A 19,128-nucleotide genomic window follows, 5' to 3' on the forward strand; every position below is an offset into this window, starting at 1 on the left:
TAGCAAGAGAAAATGTATATAAACCTTAAAACAGCAGGCAGCATGTGTCACACGCTACCAATACCAACTTCTTTCTTTATTCGGCAAATGCTGCCATAACAGTTCACATAAGTACAGCGAACATTAAAAAAAAAAAACTTTAAAAATGGTGAAACTAATACAATGAAAAAGAAAGAAAAAACTATCATAAAGGCCATTTTGAACAGTGCTTGATCAATAGGCATTGCTTGTCTTAAGATTTCATAAAACACGCTACAGCCATATGCCTTGTACTTCTGGATTATAATTAGGGCTCCCGGTTTTATGGTGTTTATTTTTTTGTCATTTCCGTCTGTATTTATCCATATTTATTTTTTGCCAACTTTATTTTATCCATATTTATTATGGGTTTTGTGGAAAAATAAAGCTGAAACTGGTATATTTCCACATGTATTTAACCAATAAATAAGCAGTCATGCTTGAATGCCTACCAGGTTTCAATGCTGTGAACACCCACAGAAGATAAATCAATGCACTTATATGAAGATATGCACATTTCAGTATCAGCCTTGTGCATAGGTACTGCAGTTTAAGCCTCTTTACTAAAATCCCTTTCTTTTTTAACCCACTTTCCCGTAATCGACACAGTTATTGGGCAGGCAGTCCTGAAAAGTGTATTTAGAATCACTCAAAAAGCACCCAATTTCCGTTTTTATCCACATTTAAAAATAAATACAGACAAGAAAATGAATGGGTTTCTGTCTGTATATATCTGTAAAAATCTGTAAAAACGGAAAACAGGGAACCTTAATAATAATGAAGAATTAGCACCACTTTAAGGAGGGACGTTAGGTTTGAAGGTGTAACTAGAGCATTTGTCTAGGTTCCATTGCTAGCAGCGGCAGTGGGCAGGGCAGTACAGTATCCAGGACCCTACACTGCCCGGTCTGGGGTCAGGGGTGATGTATTTGATCTGAGGATTCTGGAGACAGCTCTAAAATCTCAAACCCCCATACTGCGACATAACAGTAATATTCACTTCTTCCTGTGATTATAATAGCGCTTGCAAAAGAACAATATGTGAATAATATATTCCTTGGTCTTAGGGCAAAAAGGGCAGGACAGGTCTAGGGTAGGATCATGTAGCCCCCATTTAAAAGTAAAGGGGCTACCAATAGCATTATTGAGAGTACATCTTCTTAGTCCAGGATACACACCACGCCAGCTCTTACACATCAACTGGCAGTGACCTTTCTCTTTGCCAACCAGTGACTCAGAATATCCGGCCATGGTTGGACTCAGGTGTGTTGAAGCAAACATGTAAGGAGTAACGGCAAGTAGACTATGACCCACCTTACAGAACAGGAGGTAACATGCAGTTTTATTCCCAATGCCCAGTCATCAAATAGGCAGTGCTTAGCAGTACAGAAAGGTGCCTCGCATGGCTACCCAACAGGAGCCTGCACACCTTACTATAAACAGCAGGTAGCTTACCTTCTGCCTCATGTTTGAGGATACAACCACGATCAGAGAACAGCATAGGGTGCTGACAAGTCATGTTCAAGCAGCAGTCTGGGCTGGAAAATTAGGGGTATTTATGTATTTGTCCCCCCAGTTCCTGACATCCTAATTCAAACAGGTTATGAGCTTATGACCCACCTAAACAAAATAAGGAACTGGAGACAACCTAACCCGGTAGTTGGCATCTGTTCCCTTGCAATGGCAGGCAGGGTGTTCCTTTACCATGCAGCACAAAGTAACAAGCACAGAACTATCAAGCGGTGCATGCATCCTTACCCAACAAATGGCAGATGGTTTACACGCCCTTACCCAGCAGCAGACAGTGCCCCTACATTAAAAAGAATCAGGAAGTGTGTACCCCCTCACTCAGTCGCTGCAGACCGTGTCTCCACTTACCAACAGGAGCAGTTAACGTGATCCTTTCCTCACCCCGTAGACATGAAGCAGCAGGAAGTATATATACCCCTTAACTTATAGAAGGAAGTGGGTGCCACATCACAGCACTAAGCACTGTGTACTACTTAAAGCAGCAGGTGGGCAAGAGTGTGCACTACCTTACCTAGCAGCAAGCGGTGTGCGTCTACAGTCAGCAGAAAGCACTGTGATCCCATAACTCAACAGCAGGCTGTGTGTAGCCCCTTCCCAAAGCAGACGGCTTGTGCCCCCGTCATATAATCTATATGCCTCCAATGAGCTGACAAAATACGTGCTCTTGAGGCAATAAACCATTTTGTATGGTCATCCTGTGCTGCCTCGGCAGTGCACCCCCCTGAATAGCGATCCCTTCTCTGTGACAGTAATGGGCTCGGCCACCCTGCAATCAATAAGGGCCCCCAAACCACCACTGGTGACCCACCCCCTCTCCATCTCTCTCTGAGAGCTTTTCTCAAGGACCCCCCACCCTGGATAGAAGGCAGCGCCCCGATCTTTCAGCCAATGTCATTCTCTTGGCCGTTCCCTGTCACAGGCGGTGCCCACTTACCCTCACCAACATGGAGAGGGTTTAAGCAGTAGCTCTCTTCCGCCAAACCCTGTAGCAGGCCCTATCCCGTTCCCCAACAGCAGAGGCCCCCCAAAAAAGCCCCTGGACCCAAGAGTGGCACCCCCTCTTACCCAGCAGAAGCAGGCGGTGCGTGGCCCGGTAGACCTGCTTGTCCTTCTGCAGTTGCTTCTCGATCTTCTTGTTGGCCTCTCGCTGGGCCTTTTCCTCGTTGCGCTGGTCCTCGGTCTTGCTGTTGCCCAGGCACCCCATGCTGCCCGGGGGAAGAGGACCGCGGCGGCGGACTGCAGCGAGGGCAGAGGGCCGCGGGGAGAGGGGGGCCGGGGAGCGGCGGGAGCGGCCGGGCCTCTTCCTGTCAGCGGCGGCGGCGCCTCCTCCCGGCGCCTCGCACGGGCCCGCAGCTCCCTCCTCCTCACCAACACCCTCTTTTTTCGTTTTTTTTTTCCTTCTTCAAAAAATGATGTTCCACCTTCTGTGCCCAAACTACTAACAAACGTGTGCCATTTTACGAACAAAAAAATATAAGAAATTCGACCAATCCCCTTCACCTCTTCTTTAATTTTTTAGTCCAGGCCCTGAAATAATGCAATCCCGTGGCCCAGTCCCCAAAATGAGTGGGGGTGACAAAAGCACACACAAAAAATATCCTTGAATGGGGGCGAACTGTCTCTCCACAAGCCGGGGCAAGGCCTCTACCGCCCCGCTGCTTCCGAGGGCCCCCTCGCCCTTTTTTTTGCACCCTGAGCAAACTGCACCGATTTCCGCCCTGTAAATGCTCCCTCTTCTCCTGGGGGCGGCGGGGAAGGGCCCCCTCCCTACCGAGGTGCACCGGGAAGGGGGGGTCCGGCGAGCGGTCGCCCAGAGATCCCCAGCCTGACGTTGCCTCCCCTAATTAAAAAAAATAATAATAATAAACACCACCAAAATACAAGAAAACAGGGGCCGGACCTCCCCCGGCGAAAATGCACCCCCAATCTCCTAGGGAACGCCTACAGCGCTCGGCTCCAGCCCGCGGCCTCGGGTTTTTTCCCCCTTCTCCGGCAGGAAAAATCGGATCCAAGTTTCTGCTCAGAGCATTTTCTCCACCGAGACTGGGCCCGGGCTCGAGGATATATCAAATATTTCGGAAATATTCGGCCGCCCTCCTGCCCGTCCTTCGGCCTCCCGTTTCCTCTTCCTCCTCGGGCGCTTTCCTTCCGTGCAGGCCCCTCTTTTTTCCCGGGATTTCAGGCTGCCGTCTCCCCCTTGCTTTTTCTCCAGCCCTTTTTCCTCCTCCTCTCCTCGGGGTCTGCTCCGGGTGTACTCGGCCCCCTCGTCGGTGCCCTGCGGGGGCGTCGGCTGCTGCTTGGTGGGGGTGTCGGCTCCCCCTCCTCCCCGCCCCCCAGGAGCCCGGTTTATTGGGGTTCGATTCCTGCTATTCTCGGGCGCATTTTCTCATGGTTTTTTTTTTCCTTCATGTATTGAAGTGGAGCGGAGACAGCGAGAGGAACGGGGTGGGGCGAGCGGGCCTCACTGAACCATGGGAACTAAAACATGCACATGATACAGCGTCACCGCCGAGGGAGGGGGCGGGGGGTGACGGGGAAATACAGGGTAAATACCGGGGGTAAATACCGGCAGAGGGAAGGAGAGGAATGGTGGGGCTTCCTCACCCCGGGGAAGTGAAATGTACTCTTCGTTACCAGCGAGAGTGAAGAGGGAAATATTAAACAAATGGCAAATGCAGGAGGGGCATGAAGGGCAAATGTAGGGAAACTACCACAGGCAAATACAAGGTAAACACCGGCAAAGGAGAAGATTCGGGGGGACTCGGAGAACTGAAAGGTGCTCACCGTCACCAGTGAGAGTAAACTGGGCAATACGAGCCGCATGGCACACGTAGGAGGGGGCACGAAGGGCAAATAAAACACTTGTTCTTTACTATGATCTCCCAATAAACACTTCATAGACCCTTCCCTCTAATATCCCTCCATTATCCTTTCCAATCCATCTAACAGACTCACACGTGCACCACTCAAATTAATTCATATTTCCCTATAATAATTCACCACTAGTTCTTTTTGGGTTCCGGAGTGGCGTGCTACTCCCCGAAAATAACTACAATGCCTCGTCAGGGGTAGTAAGCGCTATATAAGACAAGTATTGGAAAACCACCTTAGGTAAATACAGGGTAACTACCGGCAAAGGAGAGGAATCAGATGCACTAAGATTACTGAAAGATGCTCATTAACGCCAGCGAGAGCGGTGAGGCGGATATGAAGCATATGGTGAAGGGGACAAGAAGGGCATATGCAGGAAACTTACCATAGGAAAATATGGGGTAAATACCAGGTGCAAATACCGGCAGAGGGGAGGAATGATGGGGCCTCGCTGATCTAGAGAGACTGAAACTTGCCTAATCTACAGCACGAGGGAGACAGTGGAGCAATATATCACCCATGCTGAAGGTGACAGAATAGGGCAGGTGTAGGGTAAGTACTGGGGGTAAATACGGGAGGGAGAGAAGATAATTGAGAGAAACTTTATCATTTGTGTAAACTGAAACCTGTCTATCATCAGAAGGAGTGGAGATGGGGAAATATTGAACGCAATCTGTGAGGAACAGGAAGGGCAAATAGAGGGTAGATACAATGGTTAAGAAAACCCGGAGAATGCAAACTCGAATATGCCCAGAATCACCGAGAGTGGAAAGGGCCTGATGTAATGCAGGACACATGCTTGGAGGGGGCAAGTAGGGTAAATACTAGGAGTAAATAACAGGAGGAAGGGAAGAGGTCGGAGGACTCACTCATTTCAGTAAGAAAGTCAAGACCTGGCTCTTTAGATCAGATTAACGGGTCCAATGCCTTGCTTCTTGGTTCTCCATTTTTTTTTTATTGTTTTTGGTTTTTAATACAACAATAACAATAATAAAGCAGTACTGCATAGTTAACATTTTATGTCCCTAGGTCACTTACATCAGTTCTCATGATGACAATAAACTTTACAGGTAGTTATTCATTAGACGTGCATTCATGACAGCACCGATAGAGGTGTACCAGAACGGTAATCAGGATTCAGAAACTAATCTTGTTGGTAGATCTGTAAACCTCTGTGTGCAGACAGTAACAGTGAGCTGCTAGAGTGGTACAGATGATCGTGGTAGTTGATTCTTGGTTCTCCATTCGCATACTGTTGATCGCTTAGCGCCGGGACACCTCTGTTTGAGGTAGCTGTTGCGCTTTACAAGTGTCTGTATTATTATTATTATTATTATTATTATTAATGGCAGGAGTATAGAGAGGCGGTATAGAACACATTCCATGGAAGAGGAGTAAGGACAAGTAAATACCATACCTGAAGATGGGTAAAGAGGGCTGACGGGAACTCAAAGATCTATGGGACCTGGAACATGCTTGGCGCCTCCAGCAAGAGTGCAGAGTAAGTGTATAAAAACAGGCGCATACATTGGGAGAGGGTATGAAGGGAAGATAGCAAGAGAATGGGGAAGAGGCCATGGAGGGCTCGCTAATCTATGGGAACTAAAATATGCTCCTTGTCAAGAGGGTGAGGGAATAGGATAGAGGAGATCCAGGACACAAACTGGGATGTAGCAGGAATAGGTACATCTGAACCATGAGAGCTGAAAGATGATTCTGATTGTAGGCTGTGTTCACATGCAGAGTCAGCGCAAAAGAACAGCTGGCGTCTGCTCGAGGGTTTTCAGACAATTGTTAATCCTCAAGTAAAGTTACTCAGATAGCATATCTTGTTGGTCAGCCTTAGGACGTAGCAATTGCACAAAACACCGAGGCCATCGATTCTTGCCGTTACCTCATTTGTGTTTTTTACCCAAAGCTCTATTTACCTCTGGGCGTCCCTTGTTTGTGATCTCTTGGTATAAAAACCCATGTAACCCATCGTTCAGTGTGCTTCTCCCAGAGTATCTCTATGGTGCTTGTGGGATGGGCCCCCATTCATGAATGCTAAATAAATGATCCATGGTACTTCACTCCAGTGTCGATTCCTCCTTACTTGTTAAGAACCCGTGGACTAAAGGGTGACCCTGCACCAGTGGATTATTAATAATCTACTTCCACAATGTAACAAGCAGTGGAAGAGCCGGAGCGTATGGCGACATGAAACAAATAAGGAAGAGGCTTCTCTGGAAGCAACGACATGCAAACAACATCAGACGGGGCGGGGTAATACTGTCTTGGAAAAGGTGCAATATTCTTGTTAATTCCCACGGGGAAGCAGTTTCAGTGTAGATCAGCTGGCAACCTGATAACAACCTGGCTACCTACTGCACTTTAGAAGCCAGGTAGTAGAGCTCAAAATTTGGAGCTCCTAGACCCCCCTGGTCAGGGGCGAGGTACAGCTTAGTTTCTCCTAACATGCCAAACAAATTCACCTGTCAGTGGTTCAATCGATCGAAAGAAAGGCGAGGGAGATTGCCAAAGAGGTATAACAGACGTGGTAGCATCACCATTTTTGTGAGGGCTAAGCGACCTGCCACTAATATCGGTAGGGACCGCAAGAAAGACATCTGTGCGAGATCACTGCTCGCTAAGATTGCCATTGAGAAAGTCCATAGGTGTATGACATATTCCAACCCCAAATAGTGGAACGTGGCGGGTTGCCAAGGTAAGAAAGTATTATCTATCCTAAGGGCAGGATCAGCCATAGCAGCGGCCAATGGAAAGAGGCAAGATTTAGCCCAATTAACTTTGAGACTGGAGACATATGGAAATTCAATGAGTGTCTGAGATATGATAGGCGGAACATCATGTATGTCCATAAGGCAAAGGAGCATATGGTATGCATAAAGGGAGATTGGATGAGTTTGATCTCTTAGCAAAATACCCCAATGTTGACCTCACGCACAGAAGATGGTTCCATTGCTAATGAGAACAGTAATGGGGACAGCAGACATCACTGCCAGCTGCCTCTGTGGATCGATATGGAGTCAGAAATGAGGCAGCCAGTTTTGACCCTAGCGGAGGGTCGAGTATATAGGAGTTTAATCAAGCGAAGGAAACAGGTTCCCAGGCCATATTTCAGAAGTACAAATAAGTCCACTCCAGTGAAGGCTTTTTCTACTAGACAACTGGCCCGGTGCCAGGAGGTAGAGTGTGCTCCAATATGTGAAAAAAACGGCGCAGGTTTAGGGATGTACTCCTCACTGGTACAAATCTATTTTGGTATGGATGGACTAAATGAGGGACCAGAGGGGTCTGTCGGTCTCCAAGAATCTTAGCAAATATTTTGTAATCTGCATTGAGAATCGCAAGTAGTCCATATGGCTCCAGCGCAGACGGATCCCTGCCTGGTTTAGGTATGGAGATAAAGAGAGCTTCACAAAGCGAGGGTGGAAGACAGACAGCTGCTAGAGCCTCATCACAGAATGCTTTCAAGCGGGGCAAGAAGGGATGCATAGGTTTTATAGAATTCAGGTGACAACCCCCGTCAGGGCCCGGAGTCTTGCTGGATGCAAGTGCGCTTATAGCTTTTTTGATTTCACAAAGTGAAATATCGCTATTAGGTTGCTCTCTATGGTCCGGCGGCACTTGGAGGAGCGACGCCTTAGCTAAAAAGGACCCAGTATCCACCTCTGATGCAAGAGCTGCTGACATGTACAGGGAAGGACAGTGCTGCATGAAAGCAGCATGTATGTCCCTCAGTGCATGAGAGCCCCAGACTCCGTTCGTACGGCAAGTATGGGATGTTGTGGGTTATCTTATCAGACAAGTAGCGCTCCTGATTTGTCCTCTTCAGAGCAACTCTTCACATAATTTAAGCATAAAAGTCTCTCCAGTAACGTAGCATGTTCATGACGCGCTTGATCTAGGTGCTCCTTGCCATCTGCGGATGATTACGCCTGCGTCTCGTAGCGGAGTATGGTCCCTTCTACCTGGCATATTTTGCTATCAAGCTGGCAGTGCGTATTCAGAGCACGGACAAAGCAATGCCCTCTGGTCACTATTTTGAAGGCATCCCACTTTATCAAACAATGGGAATCAGAGTCACTATTAGTGTCAAAGTAGTCAGTGATGCTATTGCTGAGGGAGGCACAGAATGAAGGACCCTCAAACGCAGCCGGCTGTAAATGCCACATTGGTGTAGGGAAGGGCTGTAGTCCCAGCATAGGCGTAAGTGGTGGGGGTTATGATCTGAGTAAGTTCTACTGAGGTAATCAATGTATACGATTTTACGGGCTAGATCCGGCATACTAACCAGACAATCAATTTGGACGTGAAGGTCATGTGGGTGTGAATAGAACAAGTAAATTCATGCAGATGTATTGCACGATTGCCAAATGTCTATAAGGCTTCAGAGGTTAAGCCAGCCAGATAACATGCGCACGTTCAATATGGCAATAGTGTGAGGGGGTAGGGGGATGGAGGGATCCAGGTCAACATTCAGGACACTATTGAAGTCTCCAGCAGTCAAGCAGGGGAGTCAACAATAGAATCCTGAATGAGGCATCCAAAACAGAAGGCTGCCTGCTCAGAGTCTGAACTGGGGTGGCGAAGTGAGATAAAGACCAATGCAGATCTGTGACTGGGTCTGAAAAGTTTCAGTGCTCTGTCCATCAACTCCTTGTGTTTGCTTTGTTCGCCCTAAGTTGGCAGGGTATGCCCAGACGTGGGTCCCTTGCTCACTTTGCCACTGGATTCAACCTAGCCTGGCTGATGAGGGGTGTTACCTCAATACCGGTCCCAGGATGCTTGTTTCTGGTCCAGGGAAGACCGGGCTTGGCAGTTCGGGCTGGACTGTTCCCATGAGGCATAGGATCAAGACTGATTTGCATATAGCTTGGTCTGAACTGGGGTGGTAAAGTGAGCTAAATAACCATGATGGATTCAACTCAGATCGGTGAGTGTCTGAAAAGTTTCAGTGCTCCGTCCATCATCTCCTTGTGTTTGCTTTGCTCAGAGTTGGGAGCATACATTTCTCCAAGCAACAGAATGGCCCTCCAGTCTACCCTCTATAAAGATGTACCGCCCTTCCAGGTCCGAAATTGTGGTGTTGGAAATTAAGGGAACCCCGGCTCTTAGCCAGACTAATAACCCACGAGCATAGATAGAATGATTGGTTGAGAACACCTGACCATTCCAGCGTTTCTGTATGGGCACAGCCTCTGCCTTAGATGGGATTCTTGTAGGAATGCAATGTGTGTCGCTCTGCGGTGGAAGTAGGAGTATACAACATATCTGCAGGATGGAGTGTGCATGCAGCAAATGTTACAGGTGAATATGTTAGTATTGGCCATTGGGCCAGCTATTTAAGGAGTGGAATCCGGTTCCTTACAGAATGGACAGCAACAAGAAAGCAGTAAAGGCTAACATAGTAAAACTTATAATACCACAGAGAGCAGAGGTACAATGGGTTTCTGCCCAAAATTGTTAACAGGTGGTGCCAGGGAAGGTGATCTAGTGAGGGGGGGACAGCAGCATATAGGGTGCGCAAGAGCACATAGCCCCCCAATGCCAAGTGGGTGAGAAGCGCATAGCACTCTCAGCATGGGTCGCAAAGGCGCCTGATGCAACATGTTCAGCAGCAGCGGCCAGCAAGGAAGTTCTACACGGGAGACAGCGCTGGGGTTGCTGAAGGGTAGACTCATTGTCCAGTCAGACAGAGGCTTGCCGTTGTCATCGACAGCGCCCAGCCAAAAAGGAGGTTCTGCCAAATGTTAGTAACTTGGGTGCCCCACTGTGTATCCAACACTCGGGCTGGGAGGCCAGGTCTAAGAGGAGAGACCCTTGTTAGATGCCTAACCCAAAGCAATAGATAATTATACTCAATTGATTGTATTTATCTATTGTATTGTTTTTTAATTACTAAGTTATCTGTCGTTAATTATTACTTAACCATCATCATTTATCATTGATGACTGCTAATTTAGGGTGGTTGTGTTTGAATGAATGAATGAGGATGCAACAGTACCAAACCAGTGTTGAGTTCATATTCTTTAAGCCAAACGCTCTGGTACAATAATGGTTTTAAATATTTCTGTTCACCATACAATAATGAACTGAAATTTAATTAAAAAAAAGTATTATATTGGGCACACCCTCTATGTGATTATCTTTCTTGCTCTCTGTCTTTGTTGAAAGTATTTTATACACAAGTGTTTGTGATGTAAATCACTTGAGTTGCATAAGATTTTTGTACATTCAGAAGGATTAAGGCTAAACAGGTGGTGGAGGGTGCACAACAGCAGGGGAAGCGGACACCCCCAGTAAGGAGCGCAATGTCAGTAAGCCAGGGCCCCAAGAGCAGACATCAGATCAGTGCACAGTACTTGTTCATAGGATTGCAGGCAAGGGCCAGAGTGTCCTACTCACTGAAGAGAATACAGGGAGCACACTCCTAAGGTTTCAGGAAGTGCACCCTCCCCACAGGCTGCGCCAGGTGCTCCACAGATGTTCGCCCCATTATCCAGTATTATGGGTGTCTTTCATAAATTCACATGCCTGAATCATTCCCCGTCGTCGAGACGGGAGTCCCCGGTACATAGAAAAGTAATGTCCTATAGACATACATAGAGAAAAGTAGACCTAAGGGCCTAACCTTAGTAGCCTATCTATGTCCTTTTGTAAAAAGGACCAAACTCCAGAAGGTAGCCAATCAGCTACCACCTCCCTCTAGAACCTTCCTGTCAGGAGCCTCAGTCTCTCAGATTTTCTACCGCACGTTGTGCTAGGGAGTCTCCACCTGAGTTCTCCTCAGGTTTCCTAGTTTTATCTCTTTTCCTCACAGAAATTGGATATTTCCTTCATAAATGTGGAGAAGTGTGGCTCACTGGTTAGTGGCGGCAGACCCTGAAGCAGAGGTCAGACCCGGGACCAGGGTTCAATTCCCAACGCGGCAGGGTCTTGAGCCCAAAATATCCACGGACTCGATAATTCTCGTTTCGGTGCCTACTCGAGTCACAGGTTCACACTCTGCAGCTCTGGGCATTAGCTTGCTTAATCTCCACTACGCCCCCCCCCGCGGCGGGATGCCTGGCTTTCACCTTGGGGATGCCCAGTACGGGTATCTCACAGGGAAAAACCAGGACGGGTTCCCAAGGCAAGCGCCGAGATGCCTACGGGTAATCGAGCGCTATATAAGAACGCTTAATAATAATAATAATAATAATAAATCAACAATGGCTGATCAACAGAAGAAGGGTCTCTTCAGAGCTTGCTCTTCTTGTGGTAAGAAGGGGCTCCACGTCGATGACAAGCATGAAACCTGTCTATACTGTCTGTACCCAGACCATTCTCCTAAGGAATGTAGGATTTGTAGAACATTCTCTACAAAAACTCTAAAAGACAGGGAAGGAAGGCTGCTCCTCTGGCTGAACAGGCTGAAAACCAGAGACAACCTGGAGTCTTCAGAGGACGGTGAGATGGCTTCAGTTTACTCTAAATTATCCTTGAAGAGGCCAAGGGTTGCTTCCCCTAGCCCTACAGACGTTCTTCAGAGGCAAAATCTACAACGTCTGACAAGGAGGTTACTGCCTTCAGGAAGCCTGTGCCGTCGTCGACGACGATTTCGTCGACGTTTCCCTCAGCGCTGAAGAAATCCGTCTCTACAGTCTATGTTTCTACATCGACGACGACGGTGTCAAAGACGACCGCGTCGTCAGCATCTTCATCGACGATGACGACTACTCCATCGTCGACGGCGGGTAAGCCTGTGTCGTCGATTGTTCTAATTAAAAAGCACTCGACGTTGATTAAGATTCCGTCGATGACGTCGACATCAGTGTCGACGACGAGACCAAAACCGTCGACGCCTGCGCCGTCGACGAAGACACCCTCGTCGACCAGCGTTCCGTCAACGAAGACATCGACGACAGTAAAGACATCGGCGACGACGAAGACACCGTCGACGGGCGCACCATCAACGACGGGTCCGTCGTCGAAGGTACAGTCGACGAAGGGACCGTCGACGATATCACCATCGTCAATCGACATTCAGTCGACGACAACACCGTCGACGACGCCGTCGATGCTATGGAAACAGTCGGACTTGATTTCTCAGTCGTCAGCGGCCAGTCAGCCCTCTACGATTCCAACGACAAAGAGTACGAAAAAGCCAATAACACCAGACTTAACGTCTCCAAGCAGGGTGCAAAAGTTACCCCCATCTTGTCTTCTACAAGACGAGGAATCGGACGATGACCAGTACGGTCAGGCCACCAGTCCTTCAGATCTCATAGTAAAGTGCCAAAGCACTGATGAGGACGGCGATGAAGTGGTTTTTACGGAGGAGACAGTACATTCACAAGTCCAGCCGCAAGTCACACCTATGGTATGCCTTCCGGTGTCTATAGTCTCAGACCTACAGTTCTTGATCCAAGACTACAAACAGCGATTTCCTGAATCGACATCGACCCCATCAACGGAGAAGACTCCAGCTACATCTGGACCGACCCCATCCTCAAGACCAAGACCATCACCTTTGGTGATCCGTCAGGAGAGAGAAACAGTACATCATATCCCGTCTTCTGACGACGAGGGCGAAGAACCAGAAGAAGGGGAGGTACGGGATGACCTGTCCGACCATAGGGACGATGAGGACTACATCGCTCCTTCTCCGGCCACACCTGAACCCACTACCTCGGACTCGCCGCCAGTAGACATTGGCGGATTTCACAATTTAGTGGAGAGAGCAGCCACTAGATTCCATATGACTATGGAATCCACTGAAACAGACAGTTTCCTATATGATTTTAAAGACCCGGTTAGGAAAGCAACCAGATCAATTCCATTCATCGATCACATATGGGAACAAGGGAAACAACTGATGCAGACACCAGCCTCGGTTTCCTCTGTGGTACCACGGCTGGACAAGAAGTGTAAGGCACCAACAACAGCACCGGCCTGCCTTACTGGGCATCCCAAGCCAGATTCCGTGGTTACCCAGGCGGCTCAAAAGAACTCTAGGAATCCGTCCTCCCCATTGTCAGCTCCACCGGACAAGGAAGGCAGGAAACTAGACAGTATTGGAAAACGCTTTTCCACCACGTCGGCCATGTCTGTCAAAGTAGCTAATGCCATCGCGCTACTCGGCCGCTACAACAGACAATTGTGGGAGGATATTGCCCCATATCTGACGGAACTACCTGATAATTTGAAGGAGGAAGTTCAATCACTCCTTAAGGAGGGCCAAACATCAGCATCAGAACTTATTGATTGTGCTATAGATGTGGCAATGACCAGCTTCAGACAGCTAGCAGGCGCAGCGGTCCTGCGGAGACAGGGGTGGCTCAAGGCAACATCCTTCCGTCAGGAAGTCCAAACTAAAGTGCTCGACATGCCCTACGACGGCCAGCACCTCTTTGGGGAGAAAATCGATGAGGCCTTACAAACAATCAAAAAAGATACGGACACGGCACGAGCGCTTGGCACTTTGCAGTTTAAAAACCAGCCCTTTCGAGGGAGCAGGGGTAGAGGTCAGCCCTCTTACAGAGGTTCCTACCAGATCAAATCCTCATACTCCTATAACCAAGGCTGATCGCAATACCAACAGCGACAGCAGCAACAAGGTCGCCAGACCTCGTATGGAAGGTCCAACTACAGGGGAAAAAACCAGAGGAAACCCACCGGCGGACGCCAATGACCGTTTCCAGCAGCCAGTCCGTCCACAATCTCGTTCTTTCAAACTTGGAGGAAAACTAACACACTTCCTCCACAATTGGAGATCAATTACAACGGACCGGTGGGTGCTCCAATTGATCCAATTTGGTCATTCGTTGGAATTCAATTCAATCCCCCCGACAACTCCTCCTCGCAAGCTTCAACACGGACATTTACGATTACTCCTTCAAGAGGTCTCTTCAGAAAGGAGCAATAGAGTGAGTCCCATCAGCTCAGAAAAGGAAGGGATTTTATTCCCGCTTCTTTCTAATACAGAAGAAAGGGAAGAAATGGAGGCCCATCCTAGACCTAAGGGCACTCAATGCATTCTTGAAGAGTCAATCGTTCCGTATGGTGACTATCCAGGAGATCTTGGTGTCACTGGAGGAGGGAGACTTCATGACGTCTTTAGACCTGCAAGACGCATATTATCACATCCCTATTCACAAGCGCCACAGGAAATTCCTCAGATTCGAAGTAGCGGGTCAGCACTACCAATTCTGTGTCCTCCCATTCGGCCTAAAGTCGGCACCTCGAATTTTCACCAAGTACCTCTCCTCTGTGGCAGCTTTACTATGACTGTATGCAACAACAAGGGAACCCAATCGGTTATCCGGGGACCGTGGGTAGCTATATTCTAGAAACAACAGTGGTCCCCAAGAGTATATAAATTCAAAAAATGATAAACAATAGTCCACAATGGGAACTATATTGGCCACTGTCCAGCCGGACAGGGTAGTTTATTTTTTACACAATGAAACAAATATTGGGGTGTAGAAGGGCACAGTCCTGTACCGTTTTTAGGAACAAACAGAGAGAGTTTTTTAGGCAAGAAGGAGCATGGTTGGCCACTTATAATTCAGTAGACATTTAAAGTAGTGCCAATAAAAGTGCTAGACACAGCATAAATTAGAATAGAATCTAATTTATGCTGTGTCTAGCACTTTTATTGGCACTACTTTAAATGTCTACTGAATTATAAGTGGCCAACCATGCTCCTTCTTGCCTAAAAAACTCTCTCTGTTTGTTCCTAAAAACGGTACAGGACTGTGCCCTTCTACACCCCAATATTTGTTTAATTGTGTAAAAAATAAACTACCCTGTCCGGCTGGACAGTGGCCAATATAGTTCCCATTGTGGACTATTGTTTATCATAGCTTTACTATGACAGCATGGACACCAGGTCTTCCCTTACCTGAACGACTGGCTGGTAAAAGAACCATCTATGAAAGGCGCAGCCGAGTCCTCCAACGCCTGTCTCAATCTTTTCCAGCAACTGGGCCTGACGCTCAATCACGAGAAGTCTACCTTACAGCCCTCCCGAGTTCTTACCTTTCTCGGGGCGACTTTGAATACGGAATGTTCAAAAGCATTCCCATCTCAGGAAAGGAAGCACAAGCTTATCACTTTGGCCACCGCAGTGGCCTCGAAGAAAACCCTTCTGGTCCGTACTTTCAAGTCCCTCCTGGGGATGATGTCCTCGTGTATCCTGCTTATTCCACACTGTCGGCTCAGAATGTGCCCTCTGCAAGAGGCCTTGACCAGGCAGTGGACTCAAAGCACAGGCTCTTTCGAGGATCACATCGTGATAACTCAGCAAATGACTAAAGCCTTGCTCTGGTGGAGGTCGCCCAAGAACCTCTCGCAAGGACTACCATTCTTGCTGCCTGCAGCTCCACACGTGATAACTACGGATGCCTCCCTAGAGGGATGGGGAGCGGTCCTTCAAGAATTGCAGATCAGTGACAAGTGGACGGACCAGGAACAGCAGCTCCATATCAACCTCCTAGAGCTGAGGGCAGTTTTCCTATCTATGCAGGCTTTCCTCCCGCGCATCAAGAACTCCCCAGTGCTTGTCAGGACCGACAACACCACGACAATGCACTACTTGAACAAGCAGGGAGGGACACGTTCGCTAACACTATCTCGCGAATCGCAGAAAATTTGGAACTGGCTTGTGCTCCACAATATCAGGCTGTCAGCGGAGTATGTCCCAGGCAAGGACAACGTCATAGCAGATGCTCTGAGCAGACGAAGATTGCTGTCCCACGAATGGGAACTCGAACAAAAAGTGCTGAATCGCATCTTTTCGGACTGGGGGAGACCGCAGATCGACCTCTTGAACGCCAAATGCCGCAACTTCGCAAGTTGGCATCCCCAGTCGCGGTCCCTCGGAAATGCATTTTCCATCGCCTGGCGCAACGTGTTTGCGTACGCATTTCCGCCATTTCCCCCGATACCAAGAGTCCTTCGGAAAATGAAAACGGAGCACTGCACCCTGATTCTGATTGCCCCGTTCTGGCCGAGGCAGCATTGATTCACGGACCTCCATCGCCTCTCAGTCCAACCGCCAATCCGTCTGGGCCAACATCCATCCCTGCTCACGATGTCCAACGGCCAAGTACTGCACCCGAATCTGAAATCTCTCAGATTTTCGGCATGGCTCCTGAGTACCGAGAGTTCTACCAATTAGACATTCCGCAGGAGTGCAAGGATGTCCTCGCAAAAGCAAGAGCAGACAGCACAAACAAGACCTATTCCTTAAAGTGGAAACGCTTCTGCATTTGGTGTAAGGACAAAGGTCTCCATCCCTTTCGGGTTACTCCGGAGCAGCTCCTACCATATCTGTTACACCTGGCACAATCGGGACTGGCGCATGCCTCTATCAGAGTTCATCTGGCAGCAATTTCCCGTTTACGAGAACTTCAAAAGGGCCCTCTCTCTGTCCCACAGGTTACTAAAGCAATTCCTTAAGGGGCTCTACAGATCTTTTCCTCGGCCACGGAGAGTTTCACCAACATGGCATCTCAATGTGATACTCAACCAATTGATGAAACACCCTTTCGAGCCCATCCATAGGGCCGGATGTCAAATACATCTCCTGGAAGACAGCCCTCCTATCGGCTCTGACCTCAGCTAGACGGGTCAGCGAACTACAGGCTCTTTCCATACAAAATCCCTTCATGCAGTTCAAGGAAGACAGAGTGGTTCTAAGAACTAATCCTCGATTTATTCCTAAGGTCCCGTCGGACTTCCATTTAAATGAACCCCTAGTCCTCCGATCATTCTTCCCAAATCCCAGTACTGCAGCTGAAAAATCCCTGCACTCTTTGGATCTGAAGAGGTGTCTTAAATTTTACCTTGACAAAACAAAACATTTCAGGAAAACGAATCAGCTTTTCATCGCTTTCAGTAGACCGAGAAAAGGCATGCCTCTTTCCAAACAAAGTATCTCAGGATGGATATCCTCTGCAATTGCCTTTTGCCATGACAAAGCTGGACGGCCATTGCACTCCAAAGTGAGAGCCCATTCTACACGAGCTGCGTCCACATCGGCAGCGCTATTCGCTGGGGTGCCAATACTGGACATTTGCAGGGCAGCGACCTGGAAGTCGCCGCACACCTTTACCAGGCCCTACTGCCTGGATACGGAACTGATGCAGGATGCAGCTGTGGGCCAGGCTGTGCTTCGCCATCTATTCCAGTGAGGTGAGCCTTCCTCCTTCCCACCATCCTTCGCTGGTATGCACATTTATTTCCTTATTTCTTGTTACCTGTTAATGGTTCTTAGTCGCATGATATGTATTATCTACAGACTGCTATATGCTGTTCCATCAGAAATGTGCATAATGTATTGCTTGCTACTCTGATTCAGGCATGTGAATCTATGAAAGACACCCATAATACTGGATAAGAAATGCGTTACTTACCTGTAACTGCAGTTATCCAGTATTGGTGTCTTTCATAGATTCACATGCAACCCTCCCGCCTCCCTTGGAAGGTCTCACATCTCTCTCTAACATGTATTACGCCTACCTAGCTTTCCTGCGTACGAAAATCTGAGAGACTGAGGCTCCTGACAGGAAGGTTCTAGAGGGAGGTGGTAGCTGATTGGCTACCTTCTGGAGTTTGGTCCTTTTTACAAAAGGACATAGATAGGCTACTAAGGTTAGGCCCTTAGGCCTACTTTTCTCTATGTATGTCTATAGGACATTACTTTTCTATGTACCGGGGACTCCCGTCTCGACGACGGGGAATGATTCAGGCATGTGAATCTATGAAAGACACCAATACTGGATAACTGCAGTTACAGGTAAGTAATACATTTCTTCTCCTGCCCCCCTAGGGGCGGCTCTAGCCTCCTGGCGACCCTGGGCAGGGAGCGTAGGCAGGGGGCCCCGGAAGAGGGGGTCCGGGTGGCGCAAAGGCCAGTGAAGAGGGGGGTCAGGGTGTTTGGAAGTGGAACAGAGCCGGAGGCCGCCAAATCCCTGCCAGGGGCTGCCACGCAAATATGGATCCATCCTCAGAGGATTATTATATTAAGGATATATATTGGTGTGGCGGCCCCTGGGGTTTGGTGGCCCTGTGCAGGTGCACAGCTTACACATGCCTAAGGCCGCCCCTGAGCCCCCTACCCACCACCTAATCACTTTGATCGGAGTCCAAGGTCCGTCAGGCTGGGAGCCACAGTAAGGGGAGAATGGCGGGCCCTGTTGGATAATGAAGTGCAGTATGGAGCTCTGTCACTGAACGCCCGCCATCATGGCTTGTCTCCTTCATTTTGTGCCATGTTACTATGGACCTATCAGAAGGTAGCAATTGTAGACAAGTCATGCATAATCAAGTACAAGACGAGAAATGGTGTGATGTGTTGACACAGCCGTTATCATAGAGGTTCAACACTGCATCAAATGAATGTAAGAGGATGGCTAGACTCATATGGGATGGAAAGCAGGCAAGAATAAGTCTCCAAACACTGACGCTGCCTTACGCAGCTGGGGGATTCACAGTCCCTGATTTATTCCTCTACTATCTATGCGCACAAGCGCAAAATGCTCGCAACTGGTTTCACCCAGTGCGTTATATGCCGCATCTCGCAGTTGAAGACGGTGATGCTCACCCTATCAAACTAGAAAATATACTGCCACATAGGAGACCCCACCTATCCAATCCGAAATTAACACAGTACGGACCACATCCCTAGCATGGACACGCATTGCTCAACTCACAGAC

General features: G+C 48.3%; 1 protein-coding gene across 4 annotated transcripts in view; it reads right to left on the reverse strand.

The window, feature by feature from the left end:
• The window catches only part of GNAS (GNAS complex locus), a 949,043-nt gene that overhangs the window by 463,101 nt on the left and 466,814 nt on the right, over window positions 1–19,128 (reverse strand). The window contains exon 1 of one of the 4 annotated variants that reach the window (XM_078651839.1): window positions 2,614–4,039. The exons of 2 other annotated variants lie outside the window; for them this stretch is intronic. In XM_078651839.1, the coding sequence (XP_078507965.1) occupies window positions 2,614–2,752 (139 nt within the window). In that variant the 5' untranslated portion in view covers window positions 2,753–4,039. Of the gene's footprint in view, window positions 1–2,613; window positions 4,040–19,128 lie in introns of those variants that run through there. One more of the 4 variants, XM_078651838.1, reaches the window with a different exon arrangement.

Source organism: Lissotriton helveticus, chromosome 7, assembly GCF_964261635.1.
Source record: "Lissotriton helveticus chromosome 7, aLisHel1.1, whole genome shotgun sequence".
Lineage (NCBI taxonomy): Eukaryota > Metazoa > Chordata > Amphibia > Caudata > Salamandridae > Lissotriton > Lissotriton helveticus.